General features: G+C 45.8%; 1 protein-coding gene across 10 annotated transcripts in view; it reads right to left on the minus strand.

Annotated features, from left to right (window-relative positions):
* Positions 1 to 19,919, minus strand: part of SLC41A3 (solute carrier family 41 member 3) — a 90,815-nt gene that overhangs the window by 7,976 nt on the left and 62,920 nt on the right. For all 10 annotated transcript variants that reach the window (XM_025447579.3, XM_035703097.2, XM_035703096.2 and 7 more), the window contains 5 exons: positions 13,181 to 13,325; positions 10,116 to 10,262; positions 8,541 to 8,685; positions 7,319 to 7,398; positions 5,169 to 5,303 (listed from right to left, as the gene is read on the minus strand). In XM_025447579.3, coding sequence (XP_025303364.1) covers positions 5,169 to 5,303; positions 7,319 to 7,398; positions 8,541 to 8,685; positions 10,116 to 10,262; positions 13,181 to 13,325 — 652 coding nt within the window. The remainder of the gene's footprint in view (positions 1 to 5,168; positions 5,304 to 7,318; positions 7,399 to 8,540; positions 8,686 to 10,115; positions 10,263 to 13,180; positions 13,326 to 19,919) is intronic.

Raw genomic sequence — 19,919 nt, forward strand, 5'->3', positions numbered from 1 at the left:
CTCTTTGCCGATGACAACAGACAACAAAAATCATAATAGGCATTCAAATTGGCAAAGAAGTCAAACTCTCCCTCTTCCCCTATGACTTGATACACTACATAGAAAACTCAAAAGACTCCACCCCAAGATTGCTAGAACTCATACAGGAATTTGGTAGTGTGGCCGGATACAAAATCAATGCCCAGAAGTCAGTGACATTTCTTGTTTTTTTTTTTTTTTTAAGTTTTTATTTTTTTATCTTCTTTCAAATAATACATTTATTTTTTATTGGTGTTCAATTTGCCAACATACAGAATAACACCCAGTGCTCATCCGGTCAAGTGCCCACCTCAGTGCCCGCCACCCACTCACCACCATCCCCCGCCCTCCTCCCCTTCCACCACCCCTAGTTCGTTTCCCAGAGTTAGGAGTCTCTCATGTTCTGTCTCCCTTTCCGATTTTCCCACACATTTCTTCTCCCTTCTCCTCTTTTCCCTTTCACTATTATTTATATTCCCCAAATGAATGAGACCATATAATGTTTTGCCTTCTCTGATTGACTTACTTCACTCAACATAATACCCTCCAGTTCCACCCACGTCGAAAAAAATGTGGGTATTTGTCATTTCTAATGGCTGAGTAATATTCCATTGTATACATAAACCACATCTTCTTTATCCATTCATCATTCAATGGACACCGAGGCTCCTTCCACCATTTGGCTATTGTGGCCATTGCTGCTAGAAACATCGGGGTGCAGGTGTCCCAGCATTTCATTGCATCTGTATCTTTGGGGTAAATCCCCAGCAGTGTAATTGCTAGGTCGTAGGGCAGGTCTATTTTTAACTCTTTGTAGAACCTCCACACACTTTTCAAAGTGGCTGCACCAGTTCACATTCTCCGTGGCATTTGTATACATTAACAATGAGACTGAAGAAAGAGAAATTAAGGAGTCAATCCCATTTACAATGGCACCCAAAAGCATAAGATACCTAGGAATAAACCTAACCACAGAGGTAAAGGATCTATACCCTAAAAACTATGGAACCTTTTTGAAAGAAACTGAGGAAGACACAAAGAGATGGAAAAATATTCCATGCTCATGGATTGGAAGAATTAATATTGTGAAAATGTCAATGTTACCCAGGGCAATTTCCTGGTTAATGCAATACCTATCAAAATACTATGGACTGTTAGAGAATTAGAACAAATTATTTTAAGATTTGTGTGGAATCAGTAAAGACCCCGAAGAGCCAGGGGAATTTAAAAAAAAAAAAACATAGCTGGGGGCATCACAATGCCAGATTTCAGGTTGTACTACAAAGCTGTGATCATCAAGACAGTGTGGTACTGGCACAAAAACAGACACACAGAACAATGGAACAGAATAGAGAATCCAGAAGTGGACCCTCAACTTTATGGTCAACTAATATTTGATAAAGGAGGAAAGACTATCCACTGGAAGAAAGACAGTCTCTTCAATAGATGGTGCTGGGAAAATTGGACATCCACATGCAGAAGAATGAATCTAGACTACTCTCTTTCACCATACACAAAGATAAACTCAAAATGGATGAAAGATCTAAATGTGAGACAAGATGCCACCAAAATGCTAGAGAGAACACAGGCAACACCCTATTTGAACTTGGCCACAGTAACTTCTTACAAGATACATCCATGAAGGCAAAAGAAACAAAAGCAAAAATGAACTATTGGGACTTCATCAAGATAAGAAGCTTTTGCACAGCAAAGGATACAGTCAACAAAACTCAAAGACAACCTACAGAATGGGAGAAGATATTTGCAAATGACGTATCAGATAAAGGGCTAGTTTCCAAGATCTATAAAGAACTTATTAAACTCAACACCAAAGAAACAAACAATCCAATCATGAAATGGGCAAAACACATGAAGAGAAATCTCACAGTGGAAGACATAGACATGGCCTACATGCACATGAGAAAATGCTCTGCACCACTTGACATCAGGGAAATACAAATCAAAACCACAATGAGATACCACCTCACACCAGTGAGAATGGGGAAAATTAACAAGGCAGGAAACCACAAATGTTGGAGAGGATGCGGAGAAAAGGGAACCCTCTTGCTCTGTTGGTGGGAATGTGAAATGGTGCAGCCACTCTGGAAAACTGTGTGGAGGTTCCTCAAAGAGTTAAAAATAGACCTGCCCTATGACCCAGCACTTGCACTGTTGGGAATTTACCCAAAAGATACAGATGCAGTGAAACGCCGGGATACCTGCACCCGATGTTTCTAGCAGCAATGTCCACAATAGCCAAACTGTGGAAGGAGCCTTGGTCCCTATCGAAAGATGAATGGATAAAGACGATGTGGTTTATGTATACAATGGAATATCATTCAGCCATTAGAAACGACAAATACCCACCATTTGCTTCGAGATGGATGGAACTGGAGGGTATTATGCTATGTGGAGTAAGTCAATCGGAGAAGGACAAACATTATATGGTCTCATTCATTTGGGAACTATAAATAGTAGTGAAAGGCAATTAAGGGGAAAGGAGAAAAAATAAGTGGGAAATATCAGTAAGGGAGAGAGAACATGGAAGACTCCTAACTCTGGGAAACAAACTACGGGTTGTTGAAGGCGAGGAGGGCAGGAGGTGGGGGTGACTGCGTGGCGGGCACTGAGGTGGGCACTTGACAGGATGAGCACTGGGTGTTATTCTGTATGTTGGCAAATTGAACACCAGTATAATATAAATTTATTATTAAAAAATAAAATAAAAAGTGGAGAGGAAAGATGATCTGACCAGAGGCCTAGGGACATGACCAACAACACAGAGAGGAGTTCTCTGAGTTGTTTTGGTGTTTGGAGGAAGTTTTGCTTCATATATCCCAGACCAGATGCTGGAGAAGTCAGCAACCCAGAAATTTCAATGGCCACAGACCAAAAAAAAAAAAAAAAAAAAAAAAAAAAAAAAAAAAAAAAAAATCAATAAAAGCCTGCTTCGTCTAACCAAAGAGCCAAAAGAGGGACAGCCAAGCACAACACAAAACTTAGACAACAACTGCTCTATTCCAGTCAAACATCACAGGAAAAATGACAGCCCCACTTCCATCAGCAAAGATCCAAGAGGGAGCCTTGACTTCTAGGTGGAATACGGCACTCATCATTTCCAGTTGAGGTGTGATAGAGAAGGCTTAGTGGAAAGTAAGTGGTACTCTGCTTGGTGGTAATGAGACCCCCACCCCATCTTGTATGTGAAGGCCATGTGGGCAGCAATAACAAGGCATCTCTCTCCTTTTCCGTCAGGGTGGTGTCAGACCACCAGCAATGAGGTGCTTCTCTTCCCTCAGTGTGTGAATGGAGATGGTATGGATGGTGGGGGTGGTAGAAATCTGGGATTCTACCCAAACCACTCCCCAGCAGTAAGGAAGCAATGGATTCCATTTCCTTCAGTGGTGCAGTGTCAGGAGAGGGAACTGAAAAAGACTTCGATGAGACCCAGAGTTTTGTAACCTATACCTTGAATGCCTGGGATTCACTCTGAAATCCCTTTTTATAAAAGAAATAAAATTTCAATGTGATGAGAAAGACAACCAACAGAAACTAAGAATGAGATGGTGCAGATGGAATTATCTAAAAGCATTTTTAATGGATCCATTATAAAAGTGCTTCAACCAGCATTACAAATATACTTGAAACAAATGATGAAAATAGAAAGTTTTGGTAAAAAACAAAACAAAACAAAGTCTCCAGAAAGAAACAAGATTCAAGGAAGACCCATGTGGAAACTTTATAACTGAAAAAGTACAATAGCCAAAAAACCCAAAACAAATCAATGAAAGGATGAATAGCAGAGTTAGAGAGGGAAGAGGAAAGAATCTGTGAACTTCAAGAAAAAACATGGAAATTAGCCAGTCTGAACAAGAGAGAGTAAATTCGTTGGGGTAAAATCGAACAGAGCTTCAGGGGCTTGTGGGACTGTAACAAAAGATCCCCCATTCATGTCATCAGGATATCAGAGGAAAAGAAGAGAGTGGGGCTGAAAGCATATTTGAAAAAAAAAATCATGGCTCTAAATTTCCCAAATTTGCCAAAAGATAAATCCATGTATTCAAGGAGCTGAGTGAACTCCAAATATAGTAAACCCTAAGAAATCCACACCAATGTGCATCATAACTCAAAGAAGCAAGGAAAAGCCTTGAAATAAACAAAAGATAAATGTCACCCTGTGTATACAATAAAAACAATTTGAATGACAGCAATTTCTCATCAGAACCAGAGAAGTCAGAAGAAAGTGGTACATTTTTCAAGTGCTGAAAAGAACCATCAACCCTGAATTTTACATCCAGCAAAAATATCCTTCTAGGATGTGCCAGCAAACTTATCCTAAAAGAATGGCTAGTATTTGAAACAGAAAGGAAATGATAAAAGAAAATGCAATGGGAGAAAAGATCCAATTTTTAAAAGTAATCAAAAGAAAAAAGACCTGTGATGGTTTCCAGTGGTTCTCAGAATAGAATCCAGTCTCCCTTCCTCAAGCTTCACGGCCCTAAAATAATTAACTCCTCTTTCCCTCTCTGGTCTCAGCTTCCTCCATCCTCTCCCCTGCTCATTATGCTCAGGCCTCACTGGCCTTTCACTTCTTCAGACTTACCAAGCTCCTTCCTGCTTCTTCCTGCTTCCTTTGCTCATGCCGTTCCCCTGCCCCCACCCCCACCTCAAGCACTCCTGCATGCATCCCCCCCACCCTCCCCTCACACCATCCCCTGCCCCCTATGGTCTTCAGAGAGGAACTTTCTAAACCCAAATCTCAGTATCTCCTGAAATTCCTTTCAATGCACCCTGTGCTTCTGTATTTTAAAAGATACCACAATTTGTAGTTAAAGGTCCCTTTTGTTGGTGTGTTTATCTGCTCTTCTGGACTATGCATATCCCTGTGGGCAAGAATCATGTTTCTCTGACTCATCACTGCACCTAGGACCTGCCAGACCTTCAGTAAATACTTGAATGAATCAGTAAGTCAACTACAGGCAGGGTGGAGAGTCAAGTCTCTGGGAGGAAGAGCTGCGTCCTTGAAGATGATCTGCGCTGAGGTCGGTACTGGTCTTAGGCATCTGTTATTACAGACCAGAGTCCAGTGACAGCAAATTTTACTTGTTTAAAGAAGTGGCTGTGTGGCCTCTGGAACACACCAGACCCACCTGAGGTACAGAACGTGGAGCATGGGTTAGGCCAAAACTGTTTCATCCAGAGGGGTAGGACACCAGGCGTGCTCCACATGTGCAGGTATGTGGAGATCCGGCTGGTCTGGATGGCCACCAGATTGCCACCAACACCTGGGAGGAGGAAAAGAATGTTGTTTCTCTTCCCTTATTTTAAGTCTATGTCCTCCAGAAAGCCTTCCTTGACTGATTCAGCACTGTATCTCTTCTTCATCCCTACCACTTGGTCACAGATCTTGTTTGGCCCCAAGCAAGGGTAAACTGGACTTTGTGAGTGAGGTATCAAGGTGATAACTGCATCTCCTTGACAGCTACCTCTTATGGTGAAGGAAGTATGACCAGCAAAGTAGGTTTTTAACATGTATATGTTGGGCAAAGGGATGAGTGTGAAGGGGGAGGGAGGATGGAGGACAGTGACGGGAAGGTCTATGGAAGGTATCTTGATATGCCACTCAAGGAACCAGATTACAGACTGGAACATCTGAGATCATGAAGGGATATTTTTTACCCTAAGGTGGGAAGGAGACAGAAAAGAAAGTGGGGGACAGCAGCAAGGAAGAGGAGAAAACGGATGCAACAGGTCTGGGGCTTATTGCTGAGGCCCCTGCTTCCACAGTGAGCAGACTGTGCCCACTCTGACAGGACCACGGGGCCCAGGTGACAGAAGCCATGCCAAGGAACCTCTTTAGGGCCAGGATTTGGGGCTGGCCGAGAATGGGTCCAACCCATAGCTATCTCTTTTAGAGGGTGGGCGGACTGCCCCCATTCTATTTCTTCAGCCCCCTGGGGAACAACCCCTCACTGGGCTAGATATGCCCCAGTGGGCTCCAGAGGGAGAAACCAACTGCCCTGGGTACAAAAAATGGTCTACAGGCAGAGCACAGTTGCAGATCTATCTGCTAGACCCTCATGATTTTCAAAAAAATAAAAAAACTTTTAAGAAGTAACTCACATTAATTGCTAGCTTCTCCTAACAAGTCAGGTCAGGCCACTCCAGACCTCCATTCTTGCCAAGCAGCTACTGGCTGGAGCTGAGCAGGCCCCACTCTGTCCACACCAGGAACACGTGCCGCAGTGTGACCTGTTCCCTGCTACTCCTTACCACCCGGTTACTGTCACACCTGCTGAGCGCATTCAAACTACTCATGTGACCCCAGAGGCATCTCACTTGGTGACATCCATGGAAGTCTTTCCAGGTTTTAAACACTGGGGCCTTATCTGGCTACTGCTGCCCTGTAGGTGGCCAGCCCCTTGTGCTGGGAGAAAACCTGCTGGGTGGCCCACTGACACGCAAGGAATAATCACCAGGGCTCCCACAGAAGTAAAGAGGAGGAGTGCTCAAGGGTCTTTGAAGCCTGTTTCTGCAGTCCCAGAGCACCAGGGCCCGGGACCAAGCAAAGTGTGCAGTAAGTCATCATGTTTGGTTCCTCTCCCAACCAGCTGGTCCCATTTACAGATCCTTATCAGAAGCTGGACATGAACCAAGCTTTGGTTAAAAGAGAGGTCCTCACCACAAATGCCCACAGAGTCTAAGCCTAGAACGTGAATCAGTGAAGGGTCAGGTGAAAGACTATGGGAAATGGAGGTGATTCAGGCAAAGCCATCAGCACAAGTCGTCTCTCAGGGGGAGCGGATTCTCACCTCACCCAGAGCATAAATTCATTATTGTCATAGCCTTACTTTTTAAGGAGAAGACTGAAGTCCACATTTTTATGTACAACTGTCTGAGTTTTGAATATCATCAATGAATCTAAGTTTAAAAACATATAAAGCCAAACCATGTCACCCCAGTTCTGAAGGCACCTGCAGTCCGCAGGAGCCAGTAAACCCTGACTAAGACACTGTGTGCTTTCAAGGTGGGGGATTTAGCTCCATGGGAAGCTCAAGTCTCTGCGGTGACTATGAAGAAAAGGGTGTGGGCTGGCGGACAGTAGGCAGGGCTTTCTCCTCGGGGGTCTCCTTCCACCTGAGACAAGCCAACCCAGCAGCCACTGCCCAGCAGAAGCATGGCCATGGCTGTTTCCAGACTCGGCCTCTGAGGGTGTGGGGCCAGATCTCTGAAGGGGCTGCTGTGCAGGTCCCACCACCCCGGCCCAGGGGCCCCAGGTGATGCTGCTGCCAGGACCTACCACAGATGATGGGAGTAAATATGGCCATGCCCTGGTACTGCTGTTTAGAAATAGTCTTGTTCAAGATGAGACCTCCAAAACTGGGGAGAAGGTAGAGGACAAATGGTTAGTTTACCCTTGTAGGTGACCCGCTTCACCCCTATACAGGATGTTTCATCAGCATTGCCCTCTCAGCTTAGTGAATACTTTCCTGACTCCTCCACAAAATCTGTTATAGTTAAGCTAGTTTCCCCAGGGTCCCCTGCACTATGCACACTTGCTGGTCCACCTCTGTTCTGAGCCTCTGCTGTTCCAGAAGGCCCATCAGATAATGTCAGCCCATTAAAAAAGTATGACAAACTCTGTTCCAAGGCCACCTAGCTGGCTGGGCTCTCCCACGTGACAGCGCCTGAACCGCCACTGAAATGCTTGTTTCCTGAGCAGAAAATGGAATCTGCAGGAGCATCCTCATGCTCCTTGTTCTCAAGGATGCCACAAGACCTCACTCCCACCAGCCCCTGTAGCTTAGCAAAGGCTGCCCTGCCCCTCCAGCCCTGGACTGGTTAAATTGGTCCATAAAAGGATCCCAGGAGCTTTCTGGAAGCAACAACATCTAGACCATAACAGTGTCTCCCTGAGATTTACAGTTAGAGAGCACCTCAGAAAAGACTGGGGTGACCCCCATCCAGGTCTACTAACAGAAAGGGCTCTGGAGGATGGAGTTTGAGGGTGGAAGACCTGAACTCAGCTGAAGGGCTCAGGACCACTCATCCCTCAGCCCCCCAGGTCCCGCCAGCTCTGCTGTACAAATGGTGTCCACAGAGCTGTTGCCTTGGAGCCTGCAGCCTTGCAGGGGTGAGGGACTCCCTGCAACCTAGCAGGGATTGAGGCCAGTGAGAGCTCTGGCATCCCATGAGGGGAGACCCAGGGTTCTGTGGCACCATGAGGGGACCATGGCGGCAGTGCACTCAGCTGATATTCCCAGGTTCAGCTCTTCCTGGCTCTCCGGTGCTCCTGAAATTGTAAATAAGACTGCCTCTCAGAATAAGGAAGGCTTAAGGTTCTTGGTGAGAGGGAAAGAGGTGAAGAACAAAGAGGTATGACTCAACTGGCACCATGATCATGGAGGAAGTGAGTGCCACCCTGGCTCCAGCTCTGCAGCTCTTAGGCTACTCTCCTTGTCCACAGGGCTGGGGGTGGCACGGGAAGGGAGAAGGTGGTGGCAGCCCTCACTCACACTCACCTGCTGATGACCATCGCTAAGATGATTGGGAACCACCCGAACTTCAGGATCTTCATGATGGGTGGGTTCTGCTTGGCAATGAGGACCCACATGGGGATCAGGGCCATGAAGCCAATACAGACCAGCGGTGTTAGATATCGATTTTCTGTGGGGAGAGAGGGGATGTGTGCCAGGGCACATGAGCATGGCCTGCTGGGCCATAGCCTAGGCTGCAAAGATGAGGGGTAGGCTGAGAGCTAAGGGTGCTAGAGGTCTGAGGAGACACTTTTGTCCCTGGCAGCTTAAGGTAGACCACCTAACATCTCTCAAAGAATTTTTTACCATCTTATTAAAGCAACTTGGAGAAGCTCCTCTTTGTCCTCACTTCTCTTTTTTGCTATTTTCTTGACATAAGTACCCTCTTCCATCTCCTCCCACCCCAACCTTATTATTATTATTAATGGTGCATTGGTGGAATTGTGACATGGGTGAGTTGTGTGCTCAGCACTTCCCAAGCACAAACTCATTTCATGTTCTCAGCTACTCCTCAGATGGGCATATGTGAGACTACAGTGCAAAGAGGTGGCCCACCGGGATTCAAGCCAACACACAGAAATCAGGACTGAAGCCAGAGTTAATTAATGATGCCAGTCCTGCTGCTGGCTGAGGCCAGCCCAAGGTGACCTTCTTGGCAACCAAGAGTCTCCTAGGGCCCAGAACATGGCCAGCTTTGCAGCTACTCATGCCCTCTGTCCTTTTTCTCAAGCTGGAGTGAGCCATGAAAATGGACTGATGCCACCTGCCCCCTGGCACTCAGGGTTGTGACCATGTTCAGAATCCACACTTAACTAGATCCAAACAATTATGGGTGGCCAGCTTAGGGGGCAAGTGACCACTGTGATGCTCAGAGGGGAGTAGTCATCAGCTGTGCAAACCTAGCCGGTGAGAACCATCTGGCAAGAGGCATGCTGCCTATCTACACGGCCCAGGGTGTGAGCAAAGCTCGGTGCTCCCAGGGCAGACCTGGGGAGACCCGTGGCAGAATCAGGCCCTTGGCCTCGAGGGCTTGTCATATAAGATGTGTCAGTGCCTCCCTCGGCTGCTGACCAGGACACTGGGCTACCTTTGGAGGAGCCGTGGGCCTCTCCTGCCTCACATGGGTACAGAGAGCACAGGCTGCTGCCGCTGCCCATGGCTGTGACATTCGTCCTTGGGAGTCCCTTCCTGGGCTTTGTATGGGTCCAGTGTGAATTGCCTTCCCATGGAACTCTGTTAACCTATGAGGATGCGCTGAAATGGCCAGGCCAGCCTCCAGCCCTCCCTGGCCTCCTCTGGCACCCTTGACCTAAGGCGGAGACTGATAACCTATGTGCCAACCTGAATGGTTGGGAGAGCTTCAGGTACCTGCTGGAGAACACCTCAAACTTGTTGAATGACCTCAGGCTTTGCCTCTGGAAAAGTAGGATTTCTGATCCTACGGCAGACCCCAGAGTTTCCTTTCTGTGTGACGGCTTCCTGATTTGAATGCTGCAAGCTGGGTGCGGACGTTGGACCCAGCTTTGCCTATGGGCCCCTCCTCTCTGGGGCACTCCTTACCTCTGTGTTTATAGAAGAAGCTGCTAACAAAAGCCAGAATGGACAATGTGATGAGGTCCCCCAGGCTGGCAGCAATAGGTGTGGCAATGTTGTCTGGGTTGACTCCGAACTTCCGAGCGCCAATCACTATACAGACCATCAGCATTCCTGCAGAGAAGAAACACAGGAAACTCAAAGCACAGGATGAGAAGGTGGTCAGGGGGCTGCTCGGTAACTCACGTCTAACCACGCAGATCTGGCCTGGAGCCATGCTGCCCTGACACTCCGCTTGACCGCTACACTGGAGCCTGAGAAGGCTGTGCGGGGGCGGGAAGGGGGGGCGGGTAAGACCCCGTGACTTGTGGCTGTAATGTCAAGGAGCAGCCTGAGAGCTTTGATGATACACTCAAACCCATGGGGGAGATAGCAGGAAGGTGATTCCTGGGCTCCCAAAAAACCTAGAATTAGAGACATGAAGTTCACAGCCCTTCACTACAGGAAAAATGACTTTGAAACTGCTCTGAGCAGTGGAGCCCCGGGGGCAGAGCATCGCCTCCTGTGTCCCTTGGCATCCCTGGAGAAACAGGTGCCTCAGTGGGATTGGCCACAGGAGACGTTTGTTAGGAGCAAAGTCTGTGAGAGGGAGTACTGGCAGGGGCAGAGAGTGCTGAGAGAGCCATGGGGTGGCATGTAGGTGGCCCAGGGTAGGAAGAGAGGGAAGGATGTAGAAGCACATGCAGACTGCAGTGCAGTGCCCACAGTGGGGCCGCATCTCTGGGGAACAGGAGCCCGGCAAGGTGCAGGCAACAGGTGGTCTCTGCCGGGGAAGGTGGCTGGATTTTCAGGTTTCGTGCTGGAGACCCCCAGGGTCTTACTTCCCATCCCAACCCTGTGTCCTGAGGTGAGTGTCATGTACCATCTTCTAGCCCTCAGCCACTGCCTAGGACTTAATCCACTGGGTCTTTAAGAAGGTACTTTGTATCTTGGCTATTGTTGCTTTAACACTTTACCCGGGATTCTGTAACTCTAAATATAATTATCACCTCAATGCCATACTAACGCTGCCACCACTGGCTTCAGTCTGTGCCTTATTTTGTGACCAGGTCATAGCTACTTTATCTCTTTTGAAATGTCAGTTCTAAGTGAAGTTGAGTCTGTGCAGCTGATGGTCTGGTGACAGTCCCATGGGACTACATAGACACCACGAGATTGAGAGCACTTCCCACCACCTGGCTTTACAGCACAGTCATGCTAAGGTCCCACTATGAGCCACCAGCAATGTTTTGGAATGTCTACACATCTCTGGATCATGAGGCTGAGCTGCACTTCGGTTTCCTCATCTATAAAATGGGAGCTAGAAATGGCATTCTCACAGGGTCCCACAGGAACAGGAGTGCCCTCCTGAATCATCTGATTGTGTTGTTTTCAGAGGAGACTTCCTGTCAAAGATCTCCTGGGCTCTAATTCTCCAGAAGGTATGGCGCACTCATCCTGTTCTTTCCTTGGCCAGACTGGTACACGAACCTGACCAGGAGCACACATCCTACCCAGGGAAGCAGAGTTTGTGGATCTCTTCCTGGGTTTCTGCCCTCCTACCCTCCCTCCTGATTATATATATACATTAACAGAGGAAGGAAGAGAGGCCGCCAAATAACCTGCCACATTATCTTACAGAACACTGAGCTCAAAGGTGTTTTGTGAGCAGTCAGCTGGGGGACAGAAGAGCAAATGCAAATCCAATTTACATTTTCACTTATTCTTTCCTGCACTTGCACACGGTTTGCAAGAGATGGTCAGACATGCAGTCCAGAAGAGAACCAGAATTAAGTCTATTCACTCAGCAAACATTTAAGAGCTGGTAATATGCCTATTTTAGGTACTGAAAATAACCATCAGGCTCTGTACTCATACAGTAAATGTTTGTCGGGTGGAAGAACAGACAGTGCCCAATAAATGAATAAGCATTTGAAGTACACAAACAGGACATGAAAAGAAAGCATAACTGTCAATGGGGACAGGGGAGGGAGGCTTCCCTAGATTTCTGATCAGCGAGGGCTCAGAAAGGAGATACTTGGCACTTTGCTGAAATTATCTATGTGCTCATGTACAGATGTCTCACTCTGCATCAGAATATAAACATCGCAACATGGTGCAGTCACTCAACAGAGCATCCCTAGCACTGCAGCGGTGCCTGGCATGCAGTAGACACTCAGTAAGTGCTGAGTAATGAGTGACTAGGTGACATTCTATGGTAACTGCCCAGTCACTGTGGTTGCCACTGACATGCATGAGCTCCCTGAAGACAGGGTTTTATCTGTCAATGCTTGTGTCTTCCTGCCTTCTGCAAACATGTAGGAAGATCTGATGTGTGGCAGGCAGTGTGATCAGGGCAGAATAGGAGAAGCAGGGCCCCTCTCTGAGGAGCTGACATTTTAGCTAGCAGGTGAGACAGCAAATGAATGGAAAAAGTGGATAATTACAGATTTTCACAAGTGCTATAAAGGTAAATAGGTACATGGTGCAGAAGAGCATGGTGGCAACTGGGGGAAGGGTAGAGGGCAGAATTTGTTCAAAGGTAGTCAGAAAAGACATCTCTGCAGAGATGACATTGAAGTTAAAATCTGAGCCTTGCTCCTCACCCTGACTACAGCCTCCAGAGCCTGCCACAGGCCCATATGCAAAGCCATGCTCAAGAAAAGTTTACAGACTGACTGAATGAATGAATAAGTGAATGGATGGAAGGATGGGTGGATGGATGAATGAGGAGATGAATGTGTCTAATGAGTGAAGTCCAGTTTTTTAAACAAGCAGAGGGAAGAGAAGTGGAGTCAGCAGCTCACTCGGCACACACACCCTGCCTAGGAGCGGACTCATCATCCTCCCTGCCCACCTTTAATTTAACAGGGGTCTTAGAAACCCAACAGGCTCTCCTCCTTACCCTGGCAGGACAGGTGAGGCTTCATCATCGGCACTCCCATCTTTCACATCTCAAGGAATTGAAACAAAGAGCTGAGAGCAGAACACTGAGGAATGGGGCAGGGAGAGATCCAGGAGAGGGTGGTCACTGGGGCGGGGGCACAGCTCACCAAGGGCGAACGCGGCGAGGAAGGCAGTGATGACGCTGCTGGCACACAACAACTCCACCTTTGCAAAGTCTAACTCCTCCCTAGACACAGCACCCAGCAGCAGGGCAGCCACAGCAGCCAGGAGCCCCACAACTGTGGCCTGCACCTGTCAGGGCAGAAATCAGAAACATGAAGGAAGGTGCCTCTGACCACCATTGCTTCTCTCTGCCTTTCACTCCGCCTCCTCTCTGACCTGGAGATGTCAGTATGCCACTCATCACTACCTCCCTTCCCTTGCCCTAAAATCTGCCAGTGGCCCCTCCAACCTGGGAAAGACAAAGACTGACACCTTGCTTCAATCCAACTCCCTTGAAAACTACTGTTTTCCTATTCTGCAGCTAGTTCAGTGCTATCTTCCATCAGGAAATCTTAATCCTTTCCTCAGCCCTTGGCCAAGGGCCCCAAGTCTCTTGCTCATGGCTCCTCTCACTGCTCTGGGCAAAAAGTGCTCTGTAATCTCCAGCTACCCAGACAACCAACCTCCCCTACAAGGTGAAAACATTCCACGACCCACAGTTACACCTTGGGAGTCTCTGTGCACACTTTCCATCTCTCTCCCTGACTTTCCTTCCTAGGCACCTGCCCTGTGTGCTAGTATTCCCCTTTCTCTACATTCTCCTCAATCCTAGCTGCAGTTCCCATCTCATCTCATCTCAGTGGAGACACAGCACTGCCACTTACTCAAGCCAGTACTGTGAGGTGCAGGTCGGAATATCAGATACTGGCATCTGTTATCAGTACAGCTGACCCTTGAACAACATAGGCATTAGGGGCACTGACATGCTGTGCAGTTGAAACCTGTGTATAACTTGTGACTCCCCCAAAACTTAACTACTCATAGCCTACTATTGACCAGAAGCCTTACCATAACATAAAGTCAATTAACACATATTTTGTGTGTTATGTGTTTTACATACTGTATTCTTACACTAAAGTAAGCTAGAGAAGAGAAAATTAAGAAAATCATAAGGAATCATACATCTATGGTACTATATTTATTGAAACAAATCTGTACAGAAACAGACCTGCACGGTTCAAACCTGTGTCAACCAAGGGTCAACTGTAATTCAAATGTCTCAATGGAAACATGCTGTGTTATTAAAGAAGGTTGAATAAACAGGGAACTCTACCATATATGTGGATGAAAAATGTTCCCCAAGTTAGCCTATGTAATTCCCATCAAAGTCCCAACAAGACTTTTCATGGCACTTAACAACTCATCTTAAAATTCACAAAGATGAGTAGATGTACAAGAACAGCCAAGACAATTTGAAAAAAAGAAAAATATAAAGAGGAAGTTAGGGCATATTCATTATCAAGACATAGTTTTGGGAGGCGGGGCAAGATGGCGGAAGAGTAGGGTCCCCAAGTCACCTGTCCCCTAGCTAACTTTCAAATGATCCTGAAAACCTATGAATTCAGCCTGAGATTTAAAGAGAGAACAGCTGGAATGTTACAGTGAGAAGAGTTCACGCTTCTATCAAGGTAGGAAGACAGAAAAAACTAAATAAATAAAAAAGCATCCAAGGGGGAGGGGCCCCACGAGGACCCGGGCTAAGGCTGCCCGGCCAGTGCCCCCAGGACAGGAAAGCCCAGGCCCGGAGAAGCAGGAGCTTTACGAACCTTACCGGACAGAAAGGTGCTCACAGGGAGCTGGGGCAGGACCCCAGGAGGGGCAGGGTTGCCCGCAGGCTCCCAGGGGCACGAACAGAGGATCTGCGCCCCGGGGAGAGCGCACAGACCCCACCCCTGAGCTCCCTTACGGGCTGCAGCGCACGCCGCCCCGGGGGTCCCAGCAGCAGCTGGGGGTGGGGCGACTACGGTGGCGGCTCCACGCGGGGGAGCTGCGCGGCCCTGGGAGCGTGATTCTAGCAGCGCAAGCCCCGGAGCCCAGGGCGCCGGGGACACAGCCCAAGATCTGGCGCTCCCCCCGGGATGGGCAGAGGCTGGGAGGGCCCAGGACAGCGAGGACGCTCCTGCCCCCGAGCTGTGCAGATCGGCGCCCCCCTCTCCCCCGAGAGCATCCAGGTCCCTGCGGAGTGAGAGCTCTGGTAGTTACTGCGGGAGCTGACTCCAGGGCAGGAGAGCTGGCCGCCAGCACTGTTGTTGCTCCTCCTGGTGTCACCATTTATACCTGGGACTGAGCAGGGGCCTCACAGGATAAACAACTCCCACTGAGCTGTGCACCTGGCACGGGGCTGGGCAGCTCCCCCAGGTGCCCACACCTGAGAATCAGCAACAGGCCCCTCCCCAGAAGACCAGCTGGAAGGACTGGGGAAAAGCAAGTTATTGACCAAGCAGCACTGGAAAGTTCCAGGGGAAGTTGAGGGATTTACAGTATATAGAATCAGAGGATACTCCCCCTCGTTTTTTGTTTTCTGTTTGCTTCCCCACCCCTTTTTTATTTTTTTTTCTTCTTCTTTTTCTTTTCTTCTTCTTCTTCTCTCTTTTTCTCCTTTTTCCAGTACAACTTGTTTTTGGCTACTCTGCACTGAGCAAAATTACTAGAAGGAAAACCTCACCTCAAAAGAAAGAACCAGAAACAGTCCTCTCTCCCCCAGTGTTACAAAATCTGGATTACAATTCAATATCAGAAAGCCAATTCAGAAGCACAATTATAGAGCTACTGGTGGCTCTAGAAAAAAGCATAAAGGATTCAAGAGACTTCATGATGGCAGAATTTAGATCTAATCAGGCAGAAATTAAAAATCAATTAAATGAGATACAATCCAAACTAGAGGTCCTAAGACGAGGGTTAACGAGTTAGAAGAACGAGTCAGTGACATAGAAGACAATTTGATGGCAAGGAGGGAAACTGAGGGAAAAAGAGAAAAACAATTAAAAGATCATGAGGATAGGTTAAGGGAAATATATGACAGCCTCAGAAAGAAAAATCTACATTTAATTGGGGTTCCCGAGGACACCGAAAGGGACAGAGGTCCAGAATATGTATTTGTATGTATTTCATAGCTGAAAACTTTCCTAATCTGGGAATGGAAACAGGCATTCAGATCCAGGAAATAGAGAGATTCCCCCCTAAAATAAATAAACACCGCTCAACACCTCAACATTTAATAGTGAAGCTTGCAAATTCCAAAGATAAAGAGAAGATCCTTAAAGCAGCAAGAGACAAGAAATCTCTAATATTTATGGGGACAAATATTAGATTAACAGCAGATGTCTCCACAGAGACCTGGCAGGCCAGAAAGGGCTGGCAGGATATATTCAGGGTCCTAAATGAGAAGAACATGCAGCCAAGAATACTTTATCCAGCAAGGCTCTCATTCAGAATAGAAGGAGAGATACGGAGCTTCCAAGATATGCAAAAACTGAAAGAATATGTGACCACCAAGCCAGCTCTGCAAGAAATACTAAGGGGGATGCTGTATTAGAATGAGGAAGTCAAAGGGAACAATCCATAAAAACAGGGACTGAATAGATATCATGATGACCGTAAATTCATATCTTTCAATAGTAACTCTGAACGTGAATGGGCTTAATGACCCCATCAAAAGGTGCAGGGTTTCAGACTGGATAAAAAAGCAGGACCCATCTATTTGCTGTCTACAAGAGTTTAATTTTAGACATAAGGACACCTACAGCCTGAAAATAAAGGGTTGGAGAACCATTTACCATTCAAATGGTCCTCAAAAGAAAGCAGGGGTAGCCATCCTTATATCAGATGAATTAAAGTTTATCCCGAAGATGGTAGTAAGAGATGAAGAAGGACACTATATCATACTTCAAGAATCTATCCAAAAGAGGACCTGAAAATCATGAATATTTATGCCCCGAATGTGGGAGCTGCCAAGTATATCAATTAATAACCAAACTTAAGACACACTTAAGATAATAATACACTTATAGTTGGTGACTTGAATGTAGTGCTTTCTACAATCGACAGATCTTCTACACACAACATCTCCAAAGAAACAAGTTTTTTTTAATAATAAATTTATTTTTTATTGGTGTTCAATTTACCAACATACAGAATAACACCCAGTGCTCATCCCATCAAGTGCCCCCCGCAGTGCCCGTCACCCATTCACAAACCCCCCCCCCCCCGCCCTCTTCCCCTTCCATCAACCCCTAGTTCGTTTTCCAGAGTTAGGAGTCTTTATGTTCTGTCTTAAATGATACACTGGAATAGATGGATTTCAAGATATTTACAGAACTTTACATCTAAATGCAACTGAATACACATTCTTCTCAAGTGCACATGGAACTTGCTCCAGAATAGACCACATACTGGGTCACAAATCAGGTCTTAACCAGTACCAAAAGATTGGGATCATCCACTGAATATTTTTAGATCATAATGCTTTGAAATTAGAACTAAATCACAAGAAGAAGTTTGGAAGGATTTCAAACATGTGGAGGTTAAGGACCATCCTGCTATAAGATGAAAGGGTCAACCAGGAAATCAGGGAAAAATTAAAAGGATTCATGGAAACTAAAGAGAATGAAGATACAACCGTTCAAAATATTTGGGATACAGCAAAAGAGGTCCTGAGGGGGAAATACATCGCAATACAAACATCCGTCCAAAAACTGGAAAGAATTCAAATACAAAAGCTAAACTTGCACCTAAAGGAGCTAGGGAAAAAACAGCAAATAGATCCTACACCTAGCAGAAGAAGAGAGTTCATAAAGATTCGAGCAGAACTCAACGAAATCAAGACCAGAAGAACTGTGGAACAGACCAACAGAACCAGGAGTTGGTTCTTTGAAAGAATTAATAAGATACATAAACCATCAGCCAGCCTTATTAAAAAGAGGAGAGAGAAGACTCAAATTAATAAAATCATGAATGAGAAAGGAGAGATCACCACCAACACTAACGAAATACAAACGATTTTAAAAACATATTATGAACAGCTATACACCAATAAATTAGGCAATCTAGAAGAAATGGACACATTCCTGGAAAGCCACAAACTACCAAAACTGGAACAGGAAGAAATAGAAAACCTGAACAGGCCAATAACCAGGGAGGAGATTGAAGCAGTCATCAAAAACCTCCCAAGACACAAAAGTCCAGGGCCAGATGGCTTCCCTGGGGAATTCTATCAAACGTTTAGAGAAGAAACCATACCTATTCTCCTAAAGCTGTTTGGAAAGATAGAAAGAGATGGAGTACTTCCAAACTGGTTCTATGAGGCCAGCATCACCTTCATTCCAAAACCAGACAAAGACCCCACCAAAAAGGAGAATTCTAGACCAATATCCCTGATGAAAATGGATGCAAAAATTCTCAACAAAATACTAGCGAATAAGATCCAACAATACATTAAGAAGATTATTCACCATGACCAAGTGGGATTTATCCCCGGGATGCAATAAAAAATAAATTTATTATTAAAAAAATTTTTTTAAATGAACATCAATCAAAAATATATGGGAAAATGGTTCTCCTATACATAGATGGTAAAACTGATATAGGAATTTGTGGGGGGGTGGTAAGTCTGGCTACAATTTATCCATATACTTTATGTTCTAGCACCTTCCCAGGAAAACATTCACATATGTGAATAAAGAACCAGGTAATAGTGATAATGATGACTGGAGCTGATATTTACTAAGTGCTTACTATCTGCTAGTCTAAGTGATTTTCCATTCATTAAGTCACTTTAAAAGCACAAGTTATGGAATTATATGTACAGTGCAATACATTATATGTACAGTGCAATACATTTTATGCTTAAAAACACAGAAAGTTGTATCATGTATTGTCTATGGGCACATACTTATATCAGCAAATGCAGAAAGCCGTTCAGAAGAATACTTTTAATGCTGGTGAGGTTATGGAGAAACTAATAATTGAAATATTAATACTGTTGCTATTACTTGCTATTAAGAATTCAAATATTTCATAATCCTTTTTTGAAAAATCCAGAACTTTAAATTGTTCAAACCTTGTGAACTTGTGGGAAGAGCTCTTAAGAAGTACATGCAAAAAGAGAACAATTTCATTGCAGTATAATTTGTCGAGTAGAAGCCTACAAACATTTGCAGGTGCATCCTCATGGTGACAATCAAATGAAGTGGAACAGGGCTGAGTTTGGACAGTTTGCATTGGCCCTTCCAGACCAGCTCTGCGTGGGCCCTACAAGTTGTTAAATATTGTGGGTATATTTGTTTTTTTTAAGAGTTTTTTTAAAATTTATTTATTCATGAGAGACAGAGAGAGAGGCAGGCAGAGACATAGGCAGAGGGAGAAGCAGGCTCCATGCAGGGAGCCAGATGTGAGACTCGATCCTGGTTCTCCAGGATCACATGCTGGGCCGAAGGCAGATGCTCAACTGCTGAGCCACCCAGGAGTCCCTGTGGGTATATTTGTGATAGAATACAGTTATTAAAAGCTCAATTATGAAACTTATTGTACCACTTATGATTCAGTGTTAAGCTTTTCTAAAAATGGAAGAGAAAAAATTATATCCATGCATGATCAGGACAATATCCAAGCCAGTGCCTGGCCCAGAGTGGGACTTAATGAATGCTAAGAATCAATCAGGGGATCCCTGGGTGGCTCAGTGGTTTGGTACCTGCCTTTGGCCCGGGGCGTGATCCTGGGGTCCTGGGATTGAGTCCCGCATTGAGCTCCCAGCATGGAGTCTGTTTCTCCCTCTGCCTGTGTCTCTGCCTCTCTCTCTCCCTCTCTATCATAAATAGATAAATAAATCTTTTTTTTTTAAAAAAA

This window comes from Canis lupus, chromosome 20 (assembly GCF_003254725.2).
Source record: "Canis lupus dingo isolate Sandy chromosome 20, ASM325472v2, whole genome shotgun sequence".
Lineage (NCBI taxonomy): Eukaryota > Metazoa > Chordata > Mammalia > Carnivora > Canidae > Canis > Canis lupus.